This window comes from Suricata suricatta, chromosome 10 (assembly GCF_006229205.1).
Source record: "Suricata suricatta isolate VVHF042 chromosome 10, meerkat_22Aug2017_6uvM2_HiC, whole genome shotgun sequence".
In the NCBI taxonomy this organism is placed as follows: Eukaryota; Metazoa; Chordata; class Mammalia; order Carnivora; family Herpestidae; genus Suricata; species Suricata suricatta.
In genome coordinates, this window is record NC_043709.1 from 113,740,906 (window position 1) to 113,765,709 (window position 24,804).

Sequence of the window (24,804 nt, forward strand, 5' to 3'; positions counted from 1 at the left end):
GCTGACATCTCAGAGCCTGGAGCCTGCTTCAGATTCTGTGTCTCCCTCTCTCTCTGCTCCTCCCTTGCTCTCATTTTCTCTCTCTCTCTCTCAAATAAAAAAACATAATGTAAGAGTCACCTTGGAAGTCACCTTGGGATGGCGACCGAGCGGCCATTTCTCCAGAGGCTGGAGGAGAACATCTACACAGATGACTCCCGCCCCGCACCTGCAGACCTGGGATGTCCTGCCCCATTTGGAAGCAGCCAATCATGAAGCTCCAGCTTTCCGTCACCCTGACAGAGGAGGCGACCTATTCCGTCCCGCCACGCCCCTGAAAGGCCCTTACTTGATAATCTGCCCTCCCAAGATCAAACCCGGAACCCCTCACCCATAAACACCCCCCTACCCCCCAACCCCTGCCCATCGCCTATCAGGCGCGACCTCCCCGACTCCTCTCTCCCTGGGCCATGGGACCTCGCCCGGGAATCGCAGATCCCAATAAAGGCTTTCTTGGCTCCATAACGTAGTCTCTTTCCTCCCATCTCTGCCTCCATCTATTAAATCTTACACATTTTAAAAAATTAGGAAAAGGAGAGAGGGAAGGTACACTGTGCTGTTTTACTCTCTAATGTTCTTTCAAGAACCCTTTTCAAAGCACATTCTCTGGAGTTGCCTTCCCTTGACCAGAGGCTAGAGCCACGGTGTCTTGTTCCAAAGAACAAAAAGAAAGAAAAGACAATGGAAATATGGATGTCTCTGTCCAGTGATAGTAATATACTAGGTACAGTGAAAACCTAGCTTTCTGGAGCCCTTAGGAAGTGAATCAACGTGGACAATCAAGTTATTTTTTTTACTATTTTATTCAATATTGATTACAGACCAATATACATACATATATCCATATATATGTAAATTAAAAAAAACCAAATGGCACATGTATGAACCTAACACCAGCTTAAGAAATAGTACATTACCAGGGTGCCTGGGTGGCTGGGTTGGTTAAGTGTCTGACTTCGGCTCAGGCATGATCTCACAGTTCATGAGTTAGAGCCCTACGCTGGCAGTGTGGAGTCTGCTTGGGAGCCTCTCTCTCTTTTTCTCTCTCTCCCCCGCCCCTGCTCATGCTCTCTTTTAAAATAAGTAAGTGGACATTAAATACATTTTTTAAAATAAATAGAACATTACCCTTACCTTCACGACTCCCCTGATTCCATATGCCCTAGTTAAGCATTCATTCATCCATTCATTCACTCATTCATTCAAATAGTGCCCAATATGAGGAAGGTACTGTTCTAGGTTCTTTAAAAAACATTAGTCAACAGAACAAACAAGAATTCCTATCCTTGCATTCCATTCTGGTAGGGTATAACAGACAATACCACATATAATAAGCAAATTATATGGTCTATTAAAAGATGTTAGATTATAAATTCAGTTAAAAATTTTGAAGTTTATTTATTTTTGAGAGTGAGAAAGTGAGAGCATGAGAGGGGGAGGGACAGACAGAGACGAAATCCCAAGCAGGCTCAGTGCTGTCAGCACAGAACCTGATGTGGGGCTCGATCTCACAAACCATGAGATCATGACCTGAGCTGAAATAGAATCAGACACTCAACTGACTGAGCCACCAGGTGCCCCAATAAGTTCTATTTTTAAAAACAGCAAAGAGATGGAAAGTCTTTTTTTTTAAATTTTATTTAAATCCAAGCTAGTTAACATACAGTGTAATAATGATTTCAGGGGTAGAATTTAGTGATTCATCACTTATGAAGAACACCCAGTGCTCATCCCAGCAAGTGCCCGCCTTAATGCTCATCCCCCATTTAGCCCATCCCCCACCCCAAACCCCTCCAGCAACCCTCAGTTTGTTCTCTGTATTTAAGAGTCTCTTATGGGGGTGCCTGGGTGGTTCAGTCGGTTGAGTCTCTGGCTTCGGCTCAGGTCAGATCTCATGTTCATGGGTTTGAGCCCCACATCGGGCTCTGTGCTGACAGCTCAGAACCTGGAGCCTGCTTCTGATTCTGTGTCTCCCTCTCTCTCTGCCCCTCCCCCACTCATGCTCTGTGTCTGTCTCAAAAATAAATAAAAACATTAAAAAAAAAGAGTCTCTTACGGTTTGCCTCCCTCTCTGTATTTATCTTATTTTTCCTTCCTTCCCGTATGCTCATCTGTTTTGTTTCTCAAATTCCACATATGAATGAAATTATATATTTATCTTTCTCTGACTGACTTACTTCACTTAGCATAATACACTTTAGCTCCATCCATGTTGTTGCCAATGGCAAGATTTCATTCTTTTTGATGGCCCAGATGGGCAGTCTTGGGTACGTGGGATGGAAGAGGTGACCTGCAATGGTAAATAGGATACACAGGGTAGGTCTCTTTGAGAAGATGATATTTGAGTAAAAGCTTGAAGGAGGTGAAAGAGCTGACCAGGAAGACCCCTAAGAGCTTCCCTTGCAAAGGCAACGTCCAATATAGAGACCAGAGGGAAGGAGCTTCCTTGGCAGGTGTGAGGAACAGCAAGGAGCCAGGGTGGCCTGAGTAGAGGAGTAGAAGAGGCCAGAGAATAGAAGATGGAAACCAGATTGGGTAAGACCTTGCACAAAGGCATTTGGGTTTAAATGGGAGTGAAACAGAACCATGGAAGAGTTTCGAGTGAGAGCTGACATGATACCACTAACTTTTTTAAAGGATCACTCTTGTTACTGTGTTGAAAATAGACTGTAGGGAGTAAAATCCTTACTAGAATTATATAATTCAGGGGAGAACTTATGGGTGTCTCAAACTCAGGTGGTAGTAGTGGTGGAGGTCGTGAGAAGTATTTCAGATTCTGGGTATATTTTGAAGGCAGTGTCAACAGTAGTCCTTCAAAGATTCTACATGGGAGGTGAAAGAAAGAGGGGAGTCAGGATAATTCCAAGATTGTTGGCCTGAGTAACTGGAAGGCCCACTGGTGGAGTAGGTTTGGTGAGGAACAAAGATTAGAAGTTTAGTTCTGGACATGTTACTTTGAGATATCAGACATCCAAGTGGTGATGTCATATAGGCAGGTGGATACAAGTCAGTTTGGGCTGGGTATATAAATGTGGGACTCGTGAACATAGAGATAGTATTTGGAACCCTCAGACTGGGTGACTCTAGAAACTGAGTGTATATAAATGAAGAAAGAGGACTGAAGACTAAGCCATGGGAAATTGCCACATTAAGAGCTTGGAAAGGAGAAGAATGATTGTAGGAGACAGAGAAGAGGTGGTCATTGAGTAAGAGAAAAACCAAGAGACTGTGGTGTCCAGAAAGCATATCAAGTGAGAAAGCATGTCAAGTTGGAGGAGGACTGAGAATTATCAGTTGAATCTTGGTCATTGTCAAGATCACTGATGACCTGGAGAGAGGTTTCGGTGCTGTGGTGGGGGACAAAGGCTGACCCGAGTGGGTTTATGAAAACACGAGGTGCAATTATATAATCATTTTTTGGGCTCTTCCGTTGTTTCTCCCTTCACTCATGTCACACTGTCTTAATCATTAAACCATACCTATTTTGTTTATCTTCACAAAGGGTTGTTCTGGCACTTTGCTCTCCTCTATAAATTTTAATATGCATGAGTCAAGTTCCACGAAAGAAAATTCTAGAATTTTTCTTGGAATTGCATTGAAAAGCTCTATCAGTTGGGTGAGAGTGCTGATATCTTTCTGACACAGGGTTTCACTATTCGTGACTCATATGTCTTTTTCAATTAGTTTTCTTAATGTTTTCAGATAGTTTTATAACTTTCTCCATTGACGGTCTCACACACCTTACATGGAGTTTTTATTTTTTTTTAAAGTAGGCTTCATTCCCAGCACAGAGCCTGATTCAGGGCTTGAACACATAATCCTGAGATCAAGACCTGTGCTGAGATCAAGAGTCTGACGTTCAATGGACTGAGGCACCCAGGAGCCTCTTATATGGACTTATTTCTAAGTATCTTTATAACTTTTGATTACATTACAGATGGAGTCTTCAAAATTTTTTCATTGTTCATCCTTTTGTAATTGGCACAGAGAAAGGGAATTGATTGTTGTATATTGACTCTTTATCCAGCAGCCTTGATAAATCTTTTAAGTTTTACTTTTCAGTAAATGATTTGGGGTGTTCTATTGGTCAGACAATAGTCTATGAATGGTGACAGTTTCATTCAGTCCTTTCCACTCCTCAAATCTTTCTTTTCCTTGCCTTTCTGCACTAGCCTGGACCTGAGTATAATAATGGATGGGGATAGTATATGGTTCCTGAAAGGTAATGCATGCGTTCAGTGTTTCACTGTGAAATGTGATATGTGCACTGCAGCTGGTTTATTTTGATGCGTATACATGTTTCAGCATGTTAAGGGGGTTCTTCCGATTTGTAGTTTGGCAAAATTTGTTTTCATGAATGGGCGTAGAATTTCATCAAAAGCTTTTTTTAATGTCTCTACTGGGATTGGGATGATCATATGTTTCTGCTTTAATCTTTTTTTTTATTTAGTTTTGAGACAGAGAGACACAGAGCCTGAGTGGGGGAGGGGCGGAGAGCGAGAGAAGGATCCTTGTCAAAAGTTAATTGACCATCTATGTGAGAGTTTATTTCTGGGTTCTCTGTTCCATTGATCTCTAAGTCTGTTTTTATGTCAATACCACACTGTTTTAATTACTGTCGTTTTGTAGTAAGTTTTTAATATCCAAAAGTATGAGCCCTCTAATTTCGTTCTTCATTTCCCAAGATTGTTTTGGCTGTTCAGGGGTTCCGTGAGATCTGATATGAATTTTAGGATTTTTTTTTAATTCAACAAAAACACCCATTGGGATTCTGAAAGGGACTGCAATGAGTCTTTAGGTCACTCTGGGTAATATTTATCAAGATGACCACTTCTTAATTGTGGCTGAGCATTTAATCTGGAAGGAAAGCCACAGACACACACTGATGCCTGATTCCTGCCACCAGAGATTATTTTAAAGGCTGTGGGCACCAGGAGATGCAGCCAGGGTGAGATCTATTTTCTGAAGCGATAATGATAACTCTCCTTTTATTTGTTTTTATTATTTTTAATAATGTTTTTATTTACTTTCTGTGAGAGAGCATGTAGGCAGAAGGGTGGTGGTGGTGGTGGGGAACAGAGGATTTGAAGTGGGCTGGGCTCCATGCGGACAGACTGGCAGCAGGGAGCCTGATGAGGGGCTCGAACTCACGAACTGCAAGATCATGACCTGAGCCAAAGTGAGACGCTCAACCGACTGAGCCACCCAGGCGCCCACTAACTCTCCTTTTAGAATAGCCTCTGCATAGTGTATGTGGTGGTCCAGGATTATTCAGGCCCTACTAACCTTTTCAACATCATCTTTCGCTTCTTCCCTTCCTCATATGCACAGCCCACCCCCACTATCCAGGATCATTGCTAGCTACCGCCCCATTGTCTGGAATGCTCTTCCCCACCTTCTTAACTGGCCAGTCTCTTTTGAGAGTCGCACCTCCTCCAGGAAGCCTTGAAGGGTAAGAATTATCTTTAGTGTGGGCTACAAGCCTGCAGAGACCTCTCTCCTCTCCTGTCATCCTTACCTTCCTTCCAAGAGCCCCCCTGCTGCTTGGGCCTCCTCCCTGTTCTAGCAGGTCAAGCACACTCCTGCCTGCGGGCCTTAACCTTCCCCACTCTTCCCCTCAATGCACTTCCTCCAGGTCTTGGTGGAAATGGCACCCCGCAACCTTTGAAGGTTAGCACCCCCCACCCTCTCCACCAGCACCCGATTCCTCCCTTTCCTGCTTTAATTTTTTTCTACAGTGCTTTTCATCCCCTAATATACTACATATTTTACTTTGTTTTATTGTCTGTCTCCTCCATTAGAACACTGGTTCACTGCTTTATCCCTAACACTTAGAATTCAATAAATACTGTTATCTGTGGATAAAAAGAAGGAAAGAAACATTCTTATGTATCTAGTATGTGGCACATTGCTTGACACATACAAGAGGTTCAATAAAAACTGGTGGAAAAAGTAAACTGCGATTATATTTTTCACCAAATACATTTCTGCCTTAAAAGGGCTTCTCAATCACTTGTTCTCATATTGCTTCAGAGAGAACTGTGATAATTTAATTCACACAAATGTCTACTTTAAATAATTCTAAAATTATAGGTTTACGTTTATGTATATGTATGGCACATTGTGACTAGTTACCTGCAGCTGATTTTATAGCATATAGACACTTTATTTCCAAAATTACTGGTGCTGGCTCTTTAGGACCTATAGAAAATCTAAAGCTTAGATTCACATCACATTAGGCCTTGCTCTACAAAACAAGGGCACCTGGCCGGCTCAGTCAGTGGAGTGCGTGCCTCTTGATCTTGGGGTTGTGAGTTTGAGCCCCGTGTTTGGTGCAGAAGTTACTTTAAAAAAAAAAAAAGAAAACCTTAAAAAATAAACAATGCTCTAATAAATAGTATCTACTTAAAAAAAAATAGAACAGGGGCACCTGGGTGGCTCAGTCAGTTAAGCCTCGGGCTTTGGCTCAGGTCACGATCTCACGGTTCATGGGTTCGAGCCCCGCATCGGGCTCTGTGCTGACAGCTAGCTCAGAGCCTGGAGCCTGCTTCAGATTCTGTATTTCCCCCTCTCTCTGACCCTCCCCTGCTCATACTGTCTCTGTCTCTCAAAAATAAATAAAAACCATTAAAAAAAAATAGAACAGACAGCTCTTTGACCATTTAAGATCTTTCAACTTTCTCTTTTTTAAAAGACAGCTCTCTGCCAACCCCCGCTGCCAACCTTGCATGTCTCCATCTAGTGTAGGTGAGGCTTGACTGCACTGGCAGAATGCCGAGATTCCTTCCGGAGCGGAGCGGAGAGAGGGTCCCTATCTTGTGGAAGACTCCCACAAAAGTGTTTCTCTCTGGGGCGCCTGGGTGGCTCGGTTGGTTAAATGTCTAACTTCAGCTCAGATCATGATCTCACAGACCATGGGCTCAAGCCCTGCATCAGGCTCTGTGCTGACAGCTCAGAGCCTAGAGCCTGCTTTGGGTTCTGTGTCTCCTCTCTCTGCTCCTTCCTCACTTGTTCTCTCTCTCTCTCAAAAATAAATAAACAATTAAAAAATTTTTAAGAAGCTGTTTCTCTTTCACTTGCCTAGTTTGGGTGGAGACTGACGCTTTTCACCTTGCCTCCCTCCCACTCTGCTCAGCTGAAGTTAAAAAAAATTTTTTTAATGTTTTTCATTTATTTTCTAGAGACAGAGAGAGGCAGTGTGAGCAGGGGAGGGTCAGAGAGAGAGGGAGACACAGAACCGGAAGCAGGCTCCAGGCTCTGAGCTAGCTGTCAGCATGGAGCCTGAGGCGGGCTCGAACCCACGAACCGTGAGATCATGACCTGAGCCAAAGCTGGACGCTTAACCGAAGCCACCCAGGCACCCCTCAACTGAAGTTTAAAGTTGGCTTGTCAATGCAGAGTGACCCAGCACTCGTGACACTCATAGTTATTGATATCTGGGCCAAGGGATGCAGGGAGCTGACTTCATGCTGATCTTGCTTTCGCTGTCTTAGAGGTATAACAAATGGTCTAAATCCAATTAGATTCTTTTTCTCTGTACCAGCCGTATCTATGGACATGTGGCACTGTCGCCATGCTGTGGCTTGGAGGTGGCTTAATATATTGAAACGTGAAATGCCTCACATTTACATTGCCTCTACGGATGGCTAATGACATGACTTATCACCAGCTCCCTGAAACCACTCTTGCATCATGACAGGCATATAAATTTACCAAGAGTCCAAATCTGGAATTAATGTAAAAAGTAAACTTTATTATTCAAAGACCACAATTGAGGTTTTACAGGGCAAAATAACTGCAATAGCTGTCATTAAAAGGTTATATATATACAGGGGCATCTGGATGGCTCAGTCCATTAAGCATCTGACTTAGGCCCAGGTCATGATATCAGTTTGTGGGTTCGAGCCCTGTGACAGGCTCTGTGCTGACAGCTCAGAGCCTGGAGTCTGTTACTGTGTCTGCTTGTGTCTTCCTCTCTTTCTGCCCCTCCCCCACTCACGGTCTGTCTCTTTCTCTCTCTCTCAAAAATAAACATTAAAAAAAGGTTATATATACATGTTCATATATATATACACACACACCACATGAGTTAAAGTGATAATTCAAAGACTATGTGAAAAACATAAAAAAAAGTTATACGGAAAGAAAATCAGAATACAAAATTTAATCTGTATTATTTGACAATTTAAATGCATGCCTGGGTGACTCAGTCGGTTGAGAGGCCGGCTTCAGCTCAGGTCATGATCTCACAGTTCGTGGGTTCGAGCCCCACGTCGGGCTCTGTGCTGACAGCTAGCTTAGAGCCTGGAGCCTACTTCGTATTCCTCTCTCTCTGACCCTCCCCTGCTCGCGCTCTGTCTCTCAAAAATAAATTTAAAAAACCTAAAAAAAAATTTAAATGCATGCAGAAATGTGAAACAAAGTAGAAAGGAACATTGAAAGGAAATGTGTGTTGAAGTAATTGGGCCACGGGAGAAGTGTTGTTTTTTTTTTTTTCTTGCAATGTTTGTGTGACCCGAGAGAAATTCTTTTAAGTGTAGTTATTCATTTTAGCACAATTCTTGTGGAAATTATATCGGTAGTCTCAACATAAAACACAAGCACTAAAATCATAGAGGCTACTGTTAAGTTTTATTAACTCTTAATTCAGATTGTCCCTAGATTCATCACAGTTACACTTACCCAGCACTTTCTATGTGCCAGGGACTGTGGTAATCATTTTACAGAGATGATCTCTTCCAATAAGCCCCACAGGTTACTATCTTTATCACTTTATGGAGAGGGTTAATAAGCTTGCTGTAGGAGTCAGATGCCTGGTCAGGGATGAAGTTAGGATTTCAAATCAGGCAGTGTGACTGCTAGGTAATCCTCATGGAGGAATGCAAATGGAGAAGATTCTACAAATCCAACTATACAATCTGGAACCTTAGGGGGAACAAAACTTTATGCACATTTCCTTCCCATTACTCTAGCATTTCAATTAGGTATGTGTGTCTGCATTTCTCTAACAGCTTAAAAGCTAGAGATCTAAAATTACTTTAAAACCAGATGTTTGCCATTCATCATGAACCAGTAAGATTCATCTTATTAAACAAAAGCCTGTTGTTACTCAAACTCATTGTAACTTCATTCTTTTAAATCTTTTTAGTCGTGATTTAAAAAGAAAATCACATTGTATTTTAACCCTGTGTAACTTACAATAATCGTTGACCCAAAGGAACACAGTTTTTTTGTTTTGTGTACTTTACCTCCGGTCAGGTACTACGTAGGTGATAAAAACTGAAAATGTGGGAAATAGATCCCTCCAAAAAATAAAAAGGGCAGTGAGGAAACCGAGACTGAGAAAAATTCTGAGAAAGACTGAGAGAGGAAAAGTAAGGCGGGAGCTAAATTGGGCCGGGAAAGAGAAAGGAATGGGGTGAGGAGGGAGCAGGCTCTTTAGGTCAGGAGCAACCTACTTTCTTCTAAATTCTCGCCACAGGTAAATCAATAGGTTCAGATGCCTGACCTTGCAATTGTCCTTCAGCTGTTTTGCAGTTGTCCATGCCTTCCTACGACTCCATGCATAACCGTTAGTTTCCACGGGTCGGAGGAGCTACAGCAGACATTTGGGACTTTTCTGAGCCGCTGTCGCAGAACGCAAAGACGTCATTACACTCTTCTTTCAGGGGGCTCAAGATTGTCTACAATGTCGCCCGTAAGCACTCTTTTTTTAATTGCAAACCACGCCCTATCCCCCCGTTTACCTTGATTTTCCTGGTACTGGGGGATGCGACGGAGATGGGGACACTAGGAGGACTAGGGTTTTGCGTCCCCTTAGGCAAGCCAAATACAGAAAAGCGAGAAGAAAGACGGAACCAACACCACCAGGCGCTGAAAGGTAGAAAATGGGTTAGAAGGGCGTGGGCGACGAGGGAGAAAACTAGCGTTACCGCTACTACAGTAAATGACCTAGTCTGGCAGACCACTAGCGGCGGGTTACCACGGCAACCGTGAGGTCTCGCGAGACAGACATTGCGCCTGCGCACTGCCCCTATAGGGCTGCCCGGAGCTTCCCAGCCCCGCTCCCAAACTGCGGCTGTCTGTAGTTCCGGCCACGCGACGCCGGGGGCGGAGTCTCCCCACAGTGAGTGACCAGGCGGGGTGACGAGATGTGAAGCTCTGAGAGCATTTGGAAGGCGGGGCCAGGTAGGGCAAGGGCTCTGCGCACGCGCGTCGCGACACACGTGGAGGCGGTGCGGTCGCGCTCCTTAAGGGAAGACGGGTACGGGTATGTAGAGGGATGACAGGGTCGCGCCGCGTGGGATCGGGCCTGGGACGCGGCAGAGTGTGGCGGCCGCGGGGCGGCAGGCACGCGAGGTCTCCGGGTCTTCTCCGGGAACCCCGTCTCCTTGGCCACACCCCCTAGCCCGGACCCGCGTACTTTCCTGCCTCCCGCCCCTGGCTTACTCCTCTCGGTCTTAGAGTTGAGCGTCTGTAGGTACGAGAAATTGTAAGACAGAGCCCACCCTGGTCCATCAGTGCTCCGCTGCCTAGAAGCGGGGACCGCAGAGTAACTCTACAGTTGCGTATGCTAAGTCGTGAGGAACGAGGGTGCTAGATATGGGGGCGGCGTGCACAGGGAGGGGGTGACTCTGCAACGGGAATGCAGCCCCCGGGAACTGGGCCTGTCCTCCCCTGTGCTACCGGATTCGGAGGCCTGGAGGGCATTTCGGAGTCTTTTCTCTGCTTCACTCCCGGTTGATGACACTAAGCCGGGTAGATTCTCTCTCTCAACTATTTCAACCAGGATGTATTTCTGGGCCTTCCCCTCCGCGGCGACTCTGGTGCAGTAAACCGTCAGGTCTACTCTGAGAACCTCTTTGCCCCTTCCGCTCTTGGCAGAGGACTCGACCAGGCCGGGAATCCGCGAAGATCTTTCTGCATTGCCTTTCTAATCTCGCCACTCTTCTGCTTTAAACCTTACGATCGCTTCCCATCACAAGGCTTGCAAAGACTTTGACCCTCTGGTCTTTGCCTACTTTTGCTGTCACCTCACCATCCCTAGCATCTCTGCTCCAGCGACATTGAACTTACTTCATTTCCGTGGATGTGTCCCCTGGGGTACACTTTCACCATCATACTCCCTTTGGCAGGTATTCTTCAGATGTAGGTTGAAAGGTCACTTTCCTCACGACCTCCTTGCGGACCCCCTCAATTAAGTCTTAGTGCCCTGTAGTTCCCGGACTTCACTGGCACATCTTCTTTATTACCTGCTGGTATGGCTTTTTCATGGAGTCTAAGCTCAGTGAGGCCAGTAACGGTCTTTACTTGATTCTTTATGGCTCCGTGCGTGGTGGATAATCCAGAAATACTTGAGGAAAGAACGGTGGTAGTGGGGCTGAGGGTGAGAGTATTGCAGGCAGAGGGAACGGTGTGCACGACCGTGTGGAGCTGAAACACTGGTGGCCTCCTTAAATAGTACGCGGTTCTGTGGCTGGCAGTGGTGGTGCACGGTGGGGCTCATAGCTGAGAGAAGCTGGTGGGGAGAGCCTTGTGTGTCACCTTAAAGGGTTTGCACTTGGTCTTCTAGGTCGTGGATGCCTCCAAGACATAGTGCCAAGGGCACTGCAGCAAGGCCTTCCTGTTTTTCTCCTCCAAAACGGTAACTTCTCGTCAGTCAGTACTTTGTTTTCTGGATTATGTGACGTAAGACCGTGCTTATCTCAACTATTTGGCTCTCGCCTAGCCGGCTTGATTCTGAAGACAAGAGTTCACGCCTGTCTTGTCCTCCGCTCCCGAGCACATAACCGTAGGTATTTACTGAAAGCATTCCGTGCTGTTCGAATCCTGGGGCCTGTGGATGGACTGGCAGTTTGGCAAGAGCTTTGTTAGACCAGATGTGTCTCGCTCGTCTGTCTTCCTGACCATGTGATGCCTGCCTCTCCTGGGCCCCACTTGAGGGTATGGGGGTGGGGGTGGGGTGGGGGGTGGAGAATGCAGGACAAGGGGGGCTGTGCGGTGGGGCTGCGTGAAGGCAGTACTGGTACGGACGGGGCCTGACCTTGCCTGAAGGAGCTGAATTTTGGATTTCTGTTAGAAGGTGACTTAGCCATGGAGACCAGTGGAGGTCAGGAGGCCATTTCCAAAGGCCGTCCAGTTTGACACAGTCTTACACCAGCAGTTCGAAACCCTGTTCTCTAGCAGATTCACCTGGGCAGCTTTTTACAAGTACAGATGCCCTGGTCCTATTCCCAGGGGTCCCAGTTCAGTACTTTTGGTATAAGGACCCACACATCCGTACGTTTTAAAAGCCAAGGGGTTATGTTTGAGGGGCAGCCAGGATTGAAAGAGCATAAAATGTGGGTCCGGAAAACCACTCAACGCCAAGGCTGTTTTCTTGCCCACACATTGGACAATCATATAGGAGTCTTGTGAGAATCAAGTAACACACGGAGAAGGTGCTTCTTAATTCTGACAGGCTCCACCATGAGTAGCCAGCCTGGGTGAGGGGCGGTTTAACTGGTGAGGACTTAATTCTTAATTGTGCCAGAGGCATTTGGGGGGAGGCAGGCCTTGGTGGGGTACTTGATCTGGACTGAGGGACCGTCTGGAAGGTCTTCTGGTTACCTGAAAATAGAGACCTTTCCAGATGCCAGACTTGGCCATGCAGGTCACTTTGGTTCTTAGCCGAGCCCCAGGAAGAAGCGAGGCATAAAAGCGAGGGAAGAGATGCACTTGCTCTTGGAAGGACCAGGCCATGCTCCCCATATCAGTGGTTTACACCATTTTCCCAAGAAGGAGGCTTTCTGTTTTTCTTTAGCGGATTAGTAGATTTCAGTTTCATTACAAAATCCCCCTGCTTTGGAGCAGACTGCCAGCTGGAAAGGCAGTCTACCTGGGACACCCAGGAAGGGGGACGTCCGCCTGTGTCTGTCCCAGATGCTCAGGGAAGGACACACAGAAGCTTAGTGTCTGGGGAGGGAGGGAGGCTTACAAAGGGCACAGAAAGAAACTATCATTTGATTTTTTTTTTAATTTTTTCAATGTTTTATTTATTTTTGACACAGAGAGAGACAGAGCATGAGAGGGGGAGGGGCAGAGAGAGAAGGAGACACAGAACCAGAAGCAGGCTCCAGGCTCTGAGCTGTTAGCACAGAGCCTGACGCGGGGCTCGAACCCACGAACGTGAGATCTGACCTGAGCCGAAGTCGGAGGCTTAACCGACTGAGCCACCCAGGCGCCCCACATTTGATTTTTTGATTGTGTGCATAGATCACTTGATTCCAGTGACCTCCTGGTTGGGAGTCATGAATGGCAGGGGCTTCTGGGCCCTCCCAGGCAGCTCTGTGCATGTGGACTTGGTGCCCTGCCGAACCCCAGGGTCTGGAATGCTGCCTGCTCACTGGAGGGGCTCTGGGGGACTGCCGGGGCGGTGGTTGCTGAATGGAAGCCTGACTGGACAGCATCTCAGAAAATGTTAACAAAATTGTAAGGTCAATACCACACAGTCATTAAAAGAATAATCATGAACAGGAACATGGAACATTTTTAATAAAGGAAATAACTAAATACAATTTCACGGTGATTGCAGTAATGCAAAAACCTGTTTGTATATTGCCTGTATACGAATGAAGACAGAATCATGAAATTGGGGGGGGGGGGGGAATAAATGCCTCAGTCGTAAAAGAGGCCCAGTGTTGGTCACAGAATGAGTTCTGTAGAATGAAGCTTGCTGTTGCCTGTCGAGAATCAGAGTACAGACAAGACAGTCTTAGGACATGCACTGCCAGTAACACGAATTTTCCTGTGTCGCTTGCTTCTCCACCAGGGGTTTTCAGAATGGCCGCGGCTCCTCAGGCGCCGGGGAGGGGCTCTGTTCGGAGGACGAGGCCTTTACCCGTGAAGACCTCGCTGAACAACCCTTACACCATCTGCTGGAGTGCCCTGGACAGAGACGACATGCACTTCATACTACAGACGCTCCAAGACAGGTTCCAGTCTCTTGGGCTTCGGAAGATTGAGGACAAGAAGAGAAAGAAAAAGCAGTTTTTAAAAAAACAAAGCCCAGACCAGCGTGGTGCAGAGGCTGAAAACAGCGAGGACCCGAAGGAGCAACCCCCAGAAGGTAGTGAGCAGGGGTCAGGGTGGACCCCTGCCGACGTCAGGAGGCAGCTGGCCATCGGCGTGAACGAAGTCACCCGAGCGCTGGAAAGGGACAGGCTGCAGTTGGTGCTGGTGTGCAAGTCGGCCAAGCCCGCCCGCATCACCTCGCACCTGATTCAGTTAAGTCTGAGCCGGGCGGTTCCCGCTTGCCAGGTTCCCCGGCTCAGCGAGAGGCTGGCACCGGTCATTGGCTTAAAGTGCGTCCTGGCCTTGGGGTTCACAAGGACCGCCTCCGCGTTTGTGACTGAAGTCACAGCCATCATTCCCCGAGTGCCCCCCTTACACGTGCCCTGGCTTCAAGGCAGACCCGAGGACTCCGGGGAAAACTTAGACACTGCGTCCTCGGGAGGCCAAGACGGAGAGGTTTTGGAAACGTCCCTTGAAGACCTCTCTAAACATAAAAGAAAGGCCGTTGAAGGTCGGCAGGCTGTGGTGTTACAACCCCTTAAAATAAAGAAACTGATTCCAAACCCCAATAAGATACGGAAACCACCCAAAGGCAAAAAAACTACTTCAAAGTAATCTTGTATAAACTTGTCATTTTGCACAGTTGTAAGATGACCCTTTACAAAGAAGCCTTGAAACTAATAAATGCGTTATTTTTACGTATATTCTTGAATACTTTTAGTAACATCCATTTCATATGTGTAAGACTCTTTGGATACCTGGATGGGCTGATGCAGAAAACATTCAGAAGTATAAATACCATAACAAAAGCTTATTGCAACTAATGCCCAAGCTTGTATAAATTCACCTTCTACAAGGCTGGCACCGTGCATTGTAAGCAAGAGAATCTGCATCCCACAACTCTTAACACCTTCCTGTCAAACTTGGAAAATGTGCCCCAGTTAACAGGTTCTGGTCAGTGGTGCCGGTGAAACCGGAATCCCAACTACAGATGCTTGAAAAGAAAGATACTAAACACCACACAATACATTGTCTTTAGAAACCTCACAAAAAAAACCCTTTTTTTTTTTAACTTCCTATGGATTTAACTTTGTAGGCAGGCAATGCATGAGCTTGGAAGAAAGGCTTAATGTTTCTAGAAAAAGCCAGGCACAGTATTCTCAATGGTTGAAACTCACCCCTTTACATGATTAATTTTCTTGGAAATGTAACGTCGGTAAAAAGTAGGCCAGTAGTTAGATGAAATACGTCAGAAGAGAATTAAAAAGTAAACCGATGGGGCGCCTGGGTAACTCAGCTGGTTCAGCATCAGATGTCGGATCAGGCCATGATCTCATGGTTCATGAGTTCAATCCCTGTGTCGAGTTCTCTGCTGTCAGTGTGGACCTGTCTCCCCTCTGCCTCTCCCTTCTCTCTCAAAAATAAACATTAAAAAAATTTAGTCCTGATTAACTTTATAAACACAAATGATTTTATTAATTTTCAATTTTGAAATATTCACTGGTAATCTGCCTAAATTATGGAGGGAAATGTGACATTTATTAACTACTGCATTTAAAAATGACAGAGCTGGGGCACCTGGGTGGCTCAGTCGGTTAAGCGTCTGACTTCAGCTCAGGTCAGATCTCACGGTTCATGGGTTCGAGCCCCACACGTCAGGCTCTGTGCTGAAAGCCACCTCAGAGCCTGGAGCCTGCTTCGGATTCTGTGTCTCCCTCTGTCTGACCCTCCCCTGCTTGCACTGTATCTGTCTCTCAAAAAAAAAAAATTTAAAAATGACAGAGTAAAACAGTGAATTCTATAACAACTGGAATTATGTAAACAGGAAAAGTCTCATAGTGAGCTTGTGATAAAATTTGGCAATTCTGCAATTATTTGACAACCTACTTCATATGATAAGACTATGTCATAAAACTGAGTGGGACAGAATTCCCAGCTAGAGCCTGCATGCCAGATTGAATTAAAATTCCATTTGCTTGGGGCGCCTGGGTGGCTCAGTCGGGTAAGCGTCTTGACTTAGGCTCAGGTCATGATCTTGAGGTTTGGGAGTTTAAGCCCCGTGCCGGGCTCTGTGCTGACAGCTCGGGCCCCTAGAGCCTACTTGGGATTCTGTGTCTTCCTTTCCCTGCCCCTTCCCTGTTCACTTGCTCTCTGGAGAATAACCATGAAAAAAAATTTTTAATTTTTAAAAAATGTATTTCCTGGTGTTTCAGTGAATTTGTCCAGTTTTGCTTCCAAAGCCACTCTCCTTCCCTTAAGGAAGAATGGTAATGCAGCTGGTCTGAATGGTCCTGTAGTCTTCTCCGTCTTCAAAAAGGTACTCATCCTGTGCTCCTGTGGGTCCCTGGGCGCCCTCTAGTGGTGGTCTCAGGGCTGCCAGAGATGCGGATGGGGCTTCTGCAGAAAGTGGCTTTCAGCTCTTTAGTGCAAGTCAGAGCTGACAAAATTTTTTTTTTCTCACCCGTAAAGGGCCAGGCGGTAAATATGTTAGGCCCTTTGCACCATACACTTATGACAGAATAACTCCATTCTGCCTTTTGTAGTGTGAAGCAGCCACAGGCAATACGTAAGCAAATGAGTGGCTGTGTTCCAATGACACTTTGTATACCGGTGCTGAAATCTGCATTTCCTATCATTGTCGTGTCACAAGATGTTATTTTCTCTGATCCCTTCTCCCCTCCCCTGATGCTCCGGAACCATTCAAACCTATAAAAACTATTCTTAGCTCATGGGCTGTACAAAACGAGTTGATGGGCCGACTTTAGCTCATGAGCCATAGTTTGCTAGCTCCTGCCTGGTATAAGGATTGCCACTTACAATATAAAGGAAAGACCGTCGTATTGTCTAAAATTAAACTTCTCTGGACTGAAGAGCCTAGGCACCGGTGCAGTAAAGGCAGGAAGGAGGATCTACTTTGCGGTGTTGGAGCCAAAGCCAGGTTCTGTGTGGCCTTGGTCACGGGTCTTCCCCCGCCTGGACTGCTGGCAGCAACAGACACATAAATATGTGCACTGAGGAAACTGGGTTTCAAATGCTAGGGAAAAACACCATCAGTAACAAAATTATGAACACTTATTTACAAATAAGACATTTTCCATTAGCATGGCAGCTTTCAGGATAAAGTAACGTCCGCGTCAAGGAACATGTGCAACTTTGCGTTAATAAAAACATTCACACTATCAGTGTCCTGACAGCACTACACTAGTAAGTTCCACTGAGCAATTCTTTTGGCTTTCGAGCTTTGATTTTTTTTTTTTCTTCTTGCCTCCCACCTCTTGCTGCTGCCGAAGGCGAGTTTGTGCAGGAGCAGCAAAGCCTAGTCGGCCATGGGTGTAGACTCACAGAGACCGTGTTTGCACAGACCTTTGCTTCTGAACCAATCCACTGCCCTGTCGAAGAGCAAAGTACAGATCTGCGTGTTTGTTTATTTGGCAACTCTGCTCCTGGAGAAAAAAATGTACTCACTAGTCCCCAGTACACTTTTATCTCACCTTAAACACCCCCCACTCCCCACTGAGTTACACAAGTCCTGCTCCATAAATGCGCCCAGTCATACTGTGTAAGGTGGGGAAGCACAGAGCTGCCAAATGGATCCTTCGTTCTGTTACACGGACAAACGGACCAACGCTTAATAAATAGAAATGCAGCAGTTTATCTCCACACAACAGGAAAGATTTTTTTTACACAATTCTGTGACTTCTGTTCAGTCCACAGAAAAACAGTCCTTTTTCTACAGAGAGGAAAAATACCTTCTCTTCATCAAGAGACAGCCAAAAATCTGAAATTAGAGGAATGTGCTCTTTGTACCCTTTCATCCCTCCTACAAGTGGGTAAACAGTGGAAAAAAGGAATGTTAACATTCTAGCTACAAATATGTGCTATTGGTCAATTATGGGTGTTTTTTCATCTTTTCTGATTGTTACCGACGACATTGATCTCGGTGAAGTTGTGCTTTTATTCTTCTTTGGAATGGCAGTTCCAGGAATTATTAAATAGAATATTAACAAATGATGATGTCAGAGTTCTAGAAATAGAAATATCCATCTATTGTAACACTAGTCCAACCTAAAGGGAGGGAAGAAACATAAAAATAAATTATAGTGTAACAGATCTGTGTATTTATTTATTTTTAATGTTTATTTATTTTAGAGACACAGAGACAGAGCACAAGTGGGGGAGGGGCAGAGAAAGCTGGAGACAGTTTGAGGCAGGCTGCAGGCTCTGAGCTGCTAGCACAGCACCCAACCTGGGGCTTGAACCCATGAACTGTGAGATCATGACCTGAGCCGAAGTCGGACATTTAACTGACCGAGTCACCCAGGCGCCCCCAGATTTGTATATTTTAAAAGCTATCAAAAAAACACCTTATGAATCCTAAGGGAAACAAGTATGGGATTTCCTAGGTAAATGTATGAAGTTTATAAAGGGTGTTATCAACTTCACTTACCTTTTCAGAATCTGTTCCTGGACATCTCCAATTGTACAGGTAATACTGCAAATTGCCATCTCCTACGCCAAACTTGAGTTTTTCCAAGAAGGTCTTATTTTCCATCAAATCTAGTGCATTGAATACATCAAATCCTTTCTGCCAATGTAAAAAGGATTTAAAAATTTAAATTTCGAAGGTTTTTTATAGAGGTTTTCCTATATTATGTATTTCAGTGTGATATTTAATTCCTCTACTAACAGCTTGAATATGCATTTCTACTAAAGAGGTTTAATGTCTATAATCTATGTAGGGGTTAAGAACCCAGTTCAAATGGTCTTATAAAACCAGCAGTGAGTCTGACGGAGTCAGGAGGCTCACCCAGAAATGCTAAATCAAAATCAGTAGTATGTTGGCTAACACTAACATAATCTATTAAGACCTCAGAGAATATTCTGTCCCTGTTTTAGAAGGAATAGTTTGCCCAGAGGGCTCCAACTCCAGTACTGTTAGTTATTTGGCCTTCTCAAGTGGTGACTTAGCTAAAGCTTTAAAGACTTTAAGTGTATACGTGTCTTGGGCTGGTGCTGGGAAGTAAATTTAGTAAAATTTTATTGGTGAATATTGAATTTCCTGAAAATGTTAATAACACTATGCAAAACGTGGTATAGATGAAGCACCCTTAGGGGGAGGAAATAGCTGAGAAAGAGCAATAGGATCAAAGAATCAGGACAGTGTGGACTTGGGGATCCGAGAGAACAATGTTAAAGTTTTCAGTCATCAATTACCAGATAAATGCAATGGCACTTCTGACATGTCGTTCGCAGTTTCTCACGAGTAATATTTCCTCACGTTCAAGAATTACATCAACATAACTGTTAGCTAATTTCAACTTTTTATTATTATTATTTTTTGAAAGAGAGAGAGCATGAGTGGGGAGGCGCAGAGGGAGGGGAAGAGAGAGAATCCCAAGCAGGTTCCACGCTCAGTGCGGAGCCTGACGTGGGCCTTGAACTCACCATCGTGAGATCATGACCTGGGCTGAAATCAAGTCAGATGCTCAACCAACTGAGACACTCAGGAGCCCCTCAACTTCTTTTAAAAAAAAATGTTTCTTTGTAGCAGGAGTTTAACAAATATCCTAACTAATACAACTAGAAAAATACTGTAGTATAGCACATTTTGAACTTAATTCATGTTTTTAAATGCCTTTAATTTTACAATTCAGGGACTAGTTGAGTCCAAAAAAGGTTGTTGTTGCTAATTATTCACTTCAACACAAACATGTATGTTCCTTATATCAAGGTATCCTATATTTTCCCTATATTCTTTGTATTATGAGTTTTATGCATTCTTATGTGAGGGTTAGGAGTTTCTAATTTGGGGGCACCTGGGTGGCTCAGTTGGTAAGTGTCTGACTTCAGCTCAGGTCGTGACCTCAAGGTTTGTGAATCTGAGCCCCACGTCGGGCTCTGTGCTGACAGCCTGGTGCCTGCTTCGGATTCTGTGTCTCCCTCTCTCTGTGTCGCTCCGCTGCTTGTGCTCTTGTCTCTCTTTGCTCTTTCATAAATAAACATTAAAAAAAAGTTTCTAATTTGCACAAAATGCCTTTTTGGTTAAGTTGCAATATAATTAATGATGCAGTCACTGAAGCTTTAAAAGAAACTCTTATCAAAATTGTTCCTCTGATGGTCAACGGCAAAAAAAAAAAAAAAAATCAAATGAACTGCACCCGTGTGGGAGAAGACACAGTAAGAGGCTTTGTGTCCTTTGACATGCAGGTCTGTAGAAGCACACAGGACAAAAGCGGAGTGAGTGGCTTACCAGCTTGGCTATAATGAGCGCGTCACTCATGAGGTCCAGCAGGGGCGTCTCGGTGTGCACGTTGTAGAAGGAGTAGGCGGCTTTGAGGCTCTTGTGAGCAGGGTGGTGCATGACTGTGGAGGGCAGTGTGTAGAAACTCACGAAGTCAGTCAGCTTACCACTGGGGTTCTGAAGGACAGAGGTAACGTCAGGTAAATACCTCCCTGAACAAACTGCATCCGTGCATTTAAGCGAACTTTTGATTTTTGACACGAACCGGAACTTTAGAACAAAAAGCAGCAACTCCTACCTCTCTGTCAGGATTCTGGGTTTGGGGGGCCCCCAGCAACCATCCTGCAATCTATATAATAACAGGCTCAAATGTAACAAATGTCGGGTAGAGCCTGAGAAGAGCATGGAGTCAGACCTTACTTAGCCTAGTTTTTGCCGACAATTTGCATAACATTGCAGAATGTTCTAATAGCAAAGTTACCCTGAGCCTGACTAATGAGTGTCCCAGACCCCTGAACAGAGATGAAAGTGGATTCATTGTTTTTGCAGAAACAAGAGCTCCAGTGACTGGAAGGCTATCTTCCCCAACTAAAAGACACTGTATCATATGAACATCTTGGCACAGAGCAAGAATTTTAAAAGCTTAAAGTGAGGTCCAGAGTCTAGAAGCTGTTTTGAGAAGCTTGTGAAAGGCATCAGTACTGCACCCAGACACACACCTGTGAATCTGAAGCTACCAAAAATCAGAAGGGACCCAAACGATGGTCTTGATTTCACCATCACTAGTATACCTTTTAATACAGGAAATTAGCCAGGATTGTTGGGGTTGTTTTAATTAGCTCTGGTGGCCTATGCGGTTGGCATATAATTCAAACTGTGATCTGCCTGAATTATACAGAGCTGAAGAGGCTAGACCACGCATATGTTTTTGCTAGTATTTCTTTCAGCAGAAAACTCCACAAGGGATTTATTATCTGGTTTTTTTAATGCTTCTCCATGTATGAAAACTGTTTGCAGACATTAAGAAATTAACCACATTTCACTAAGGTGATTCTCTACTGCTCTGCAGTAGCAGCTAACTCAGTATTCGAGATGAATTCAAGACCTAAACTTTCAGCTTTAATACAGACAAAACTGTTTTTCAATGGGCTTAGTAGTGGAGTAGAGATGACAGAGGACAGAAATCACTGCAGTTGAAGAATTCAGGAGAATTTACCCAGTCTGAGCAAAGAGAGAAAATAAACTGGGGAAAAACCCCGAACAAACCAGAAGGAAGTCTCAGGGATTGTGGGAGAACAAAAGAGCCAACATTCTGATCAGTGGAGTCCCAGAAGAAAATGAAAAAAAAGAAAAAATGTGGAGCTACAAAAGCAGAAGAAATAAAGGCTGAAAAGGTGCCCAGATTTGGCAACACACACACACACACACACACACACACACACACACAATAAATTCAAGACGCTGAGCAAACCTTCACAGGAAAAACTCAAAGCAATCCACCCCAAGAAGCATCCTAACTGCATTTCTGAAAACGAAAGACAAAGAAAAGTCCTGAAAGTAGCCACAGGGAGACCAGGAATTACCGAGAATACACACTCAGATCACAGCAGACTTCTCATCAGAAGCCATGGAGGCCAGGAGGAAGTGCACATCATTTTTAAGTACTGGAAGAAAAGAACGGTCAACTGTGAACCCTGCATCTGGTGAAACTACCCTTCAGGAATGAAGGAGAAATAAGGACATTCCATGATAAATGAAAACTAGAAGAATTTGTTGCCAGTAGACATACCTTTAAGACTGGCCAAAGGACATTCTCCAAATAGAAATGAAATAGTAACAACGACTCTTAGAGCATCAGGCAGGAAGAAGGAGGAACAGAGCGGAAATCCTGGTACATGCTGTAAACGAGGCTCCTCCTCCTGAGTTTTAGAAATGTGCTTGATGACTGAAACACAAGTTGTAAAACAATCTGATACTCAATATTTAAAAATCGAGAAGACGGGGAGCCTGGGTGGCTAGGCCAGTTGAGTGTCCAGCTCCTGGTTTTGGCTCAGGTCACGATCTCACGGGTTCAGGAGTTTAAATTCCTGCATCAGGTTCCGTGCTGGTGATCGGAGCCTGCTTGGGATTCTCTGTCTCCTTCTTGCTCTGGCTTTTCCCCAACTCGCACTATCTCAGTCTCTCTCAAAAAAGTCAAGATAAAGGGACCTGATGGAAGTAATGTCACTTGAAGTGGTAAAATGTTGATTGTTGATACCAGTTGACTGTGATAAGTCAGTCTCTCTCTCTCTCTCTCTGTCTGTCTCTCTCACATACACACACACACACACACACACAATAATACCCACAACAATCATCATGCAACCTATATAAACAGGCTCAAATGTAACATAAATACATCAGGACTAATTCCAAAGAAATGTTCAAGTAACCCACAGGAAGGCAAGGAAAAGAAACAGAGGAATAAGAACTAGAGGAAACAAATGGAGAACAAATAATAAAATAGCAAACTTAAGCTTGACATATCAGTAATTATCAAATATAAGTGATCGAAATACACTAATGGAAAGACTGGCAGAGTGGATAAAGAAACATAGCTCAACGACATGCTGTTTTTAAGAAACTCACTTCAAATTCAATGATGTAGATAAGCTGAAAGTAAAAGGGCTGTATGAGACACACCATACAAACATTTATTTTAAAACAGGGGTGACTATATTAATATCCAATCAAGTAGACTTCACAGCAAAGGAAGTTACTAGCAGCACAGAGGGATACTACAAGTTGATAAGGAGATCGATCCCCTGAGAAAACATAAAGGTCCTGTATGTATAGGAACCAAACAAGACCCTCAGAATACATCAAGAAAAACTGAGAGAGCTGGAAGGAGAAATAGACAAAATCCAAAGTTACAGTTGGGGACTTTCATACTCCCCTCATCAACTGATAGAACTGCTAGAAAGAACATCATCAAAGAGCAGAAAATCTGAATAATACAAAAGGATCTAAATGGCATATATAGAAGACTCCACCTAAAAAGAGCAGAACATACATTTCACACACATTCACCAGGACAGGCCACATGGGCCTAAAACAAACCTCAAGAACCTTAACAGAGCTGAAATCACAGTATCTTCTCCAACCATAATGGAATGAAACTAGAAATCAACAGGAAACCTCAGAGCATGTCAAAGTTGAAGGGAATTCTAAATAATCCATGGCTTAAAGAGGAAGTTCCAAAAGAAATTTTAAAATCTACACAGAACCAAATGAAAATGAAAATATGACACGTTAAAATACTAGGACGAAGCTAGAGCAGTGGAGGGAGGGATACTTCAGAACCACATGCTTACACTATAACAGGCAAAGGCCTCAATGATCTAAGACCGTCCCTCAGGGAAGAGAAAAGGAAGAGTACAGTAAGCCCAGAGAAAGGAAAAGTAAGGAAATAATAAACATAAGAATAGAAATCAATGACACCAAAAACAGGAAAACAGAGAAAATCAATAAAACAGAAGTCTTGTTCTTTGTGGAAAAAAATCAGTTATAGTTGATTTGATGCAACACTAGCAAGGCTGATAAACATAAGAGAAGACACAAACCAGCAATATCAGGAATGTAATAAGCACTTTCACCATAGATCTTGTAGCCACTAAAAGGACACGAGAATAATAAAACAACTTTACTCCTATAAATTTGACAATTTAGAAGGAATGACCAATTCCTCAAAAACCATAGCCTATTAAAACTCAAGCAAGATGAAAGAGATTACCTGGATAGTCCTATACTATTAAGGAAACGGAACTTACTTTAACAAAAGTAAGGTTAGATGGTATCAATTGGAAAATTCTAGCAAATATTTAATTACCACAGATTCTATATGTTCTTTTCTGGAATAGAGAAGAGGAAGGAGCACCTCCCAACTCTTTTATGAGGCCAATATTATCCTGATACCAAAACCAAAGGCGATATATATATATATATATATATATATATATATAAATGAATGAAAGAAAACAGCAGACCAGGATCTCTGATGAACTCAACAAATACTCAACAAGATATCAGCAATCCAGTTCAACAATGTATAAAAAGAATTATACACCAAAACCAAGTGGGTTTTTTCTGGGAATGAAAGGGTGGTCAAACATTTGAAAATCAACCAATTTATAATATACCACATCAACAGACTAAAGAAAATATCAAAAAAAGAAAGAAAGAAAGAAAGAAAATATCACATGATCATATCAATTGAAGCAGAAAAAGCACTGGAAAAACTTCCAACACCCATTCATTATAAGAACTCAGCATATAAAGGGAATCGTCTCAAACTGCTAAGAAGCATCTATAAAAATCCTCCAGCTAATATCATACCTCATGGTAGAAGACTGCATGCTTTCCCACTGATACCAAGAACAAGGCAAGGAGGTTGACCTTTACCACTCTTAGTCAACAAAGTAATGGTAGATTTA

The 24,804-nt window shown here is 43.9% G+C and overlaps 2 protein-coding genes and 1 long non-coding RNA gene across 9 annotated transcripts in view; 1 reads left to right on the forward strand and 2 right to left on the reverse strand.

The window, feature by feature from the left end:
- Positions 1 to 9,471: 9,471 nt before the first annotated feature.
- LOC115303831 lies at positions 9,472 to 10,005 on the reverse strand. Its single transcript, XR_003914264.1, has 3 exons — positions 9,991 to 10,005; positions 9,786 to 9,912; positions 9,472 to 9,666 (listed from the first exon to the last, which is right to left on the reverse strand). It is a non-coding gene; the product is annotated as an uncharacterized LOC115303831 (long non-coding RNA).
- On the forward strand, positions 9,902 to 14,795 carry RPP38 (ribonuclease P/MRP subunit p38). 7 transcript variants are annotated; one of them, XM_029953770.1, is made up of 4 exons: positions 10,218 to 10,227; positions 11,612 to 11,683; positions 11,768 to 11,830; positions 13,850 to 14,795. In XM_029953770.1, exon 4 carries the CDS (start codon positions 13,861 to 13,863, stop codon positions 14,704 to 14,706), a length of 846 nt encoding a protein of 281 aa, XP_029809630.1. In that variant the 5' UTR covers positions 10,218 to 10,227; positions 11,612 to 11,683; positions 11,768 to 11,830; positions 13,850 to 13,860; the 3' UTR covers positions 14,707 to 14,795. The 7 variants fall into 7 exon arrangements, 6 of the variants coding, with proteins under 6 accessions (XP_029809629.1, XP_029809628.1, XP_029809630.1 ...); XM_029953769.1 differs by lacking the exon at positions 10,218 to 10,227 and adding an exon at positions 9,902 to 9,919 and having other exon boundaries at positions 11,612 to 11,830; XM_029953768.1 differs by lacking the exon at positions 10,218 to 10,227 and adding an exon at positions 10,099 to 10,165 and having other exon boundaries at positions 11,612 to 11,830.
- Positions 14,796 to 17,719: 2,924 nt separating this feature from the next.
- Positions 17,720 to 24,804, reverse strand: part of NMT2 (N-myristoyltransferase 2) — a 77,416-nt gene continuing 70,331 nt past the window's right edge. Inside the window, exons 11-13 of the mRNA XM_029955574.1 lie at positions 20,342 to 20,509; positions 18,539 to 18,676; positions 17,720 to 18,156 (exon numbers count right to left, since the gene is read on the reverse strand). Coding sequence (XP_029811434.1) covers positions 18,136 to 18,156; positions 18,539 to 18,676; positions 20,342 to 20,509 — 327 coding nt within the window. The 3' untranslated portion in view covers positions 17,720 to 18,135. The remainder of the gene's footprint in view (positions 18,157 to 18,538; positions 18,677 to 20,341; positions 20,510 to 24,804) is intronic.

Bases quoted from the DNA above. Each gene is read 5' to 3' on its own strand.
- RPP38 (XM_029953769.1), top strand. From the start codon at position 13,861: ATGGCCGCGGCTCCTCAGGCGCCGGGGAGGGGCTCTGTTCGGAGGACG.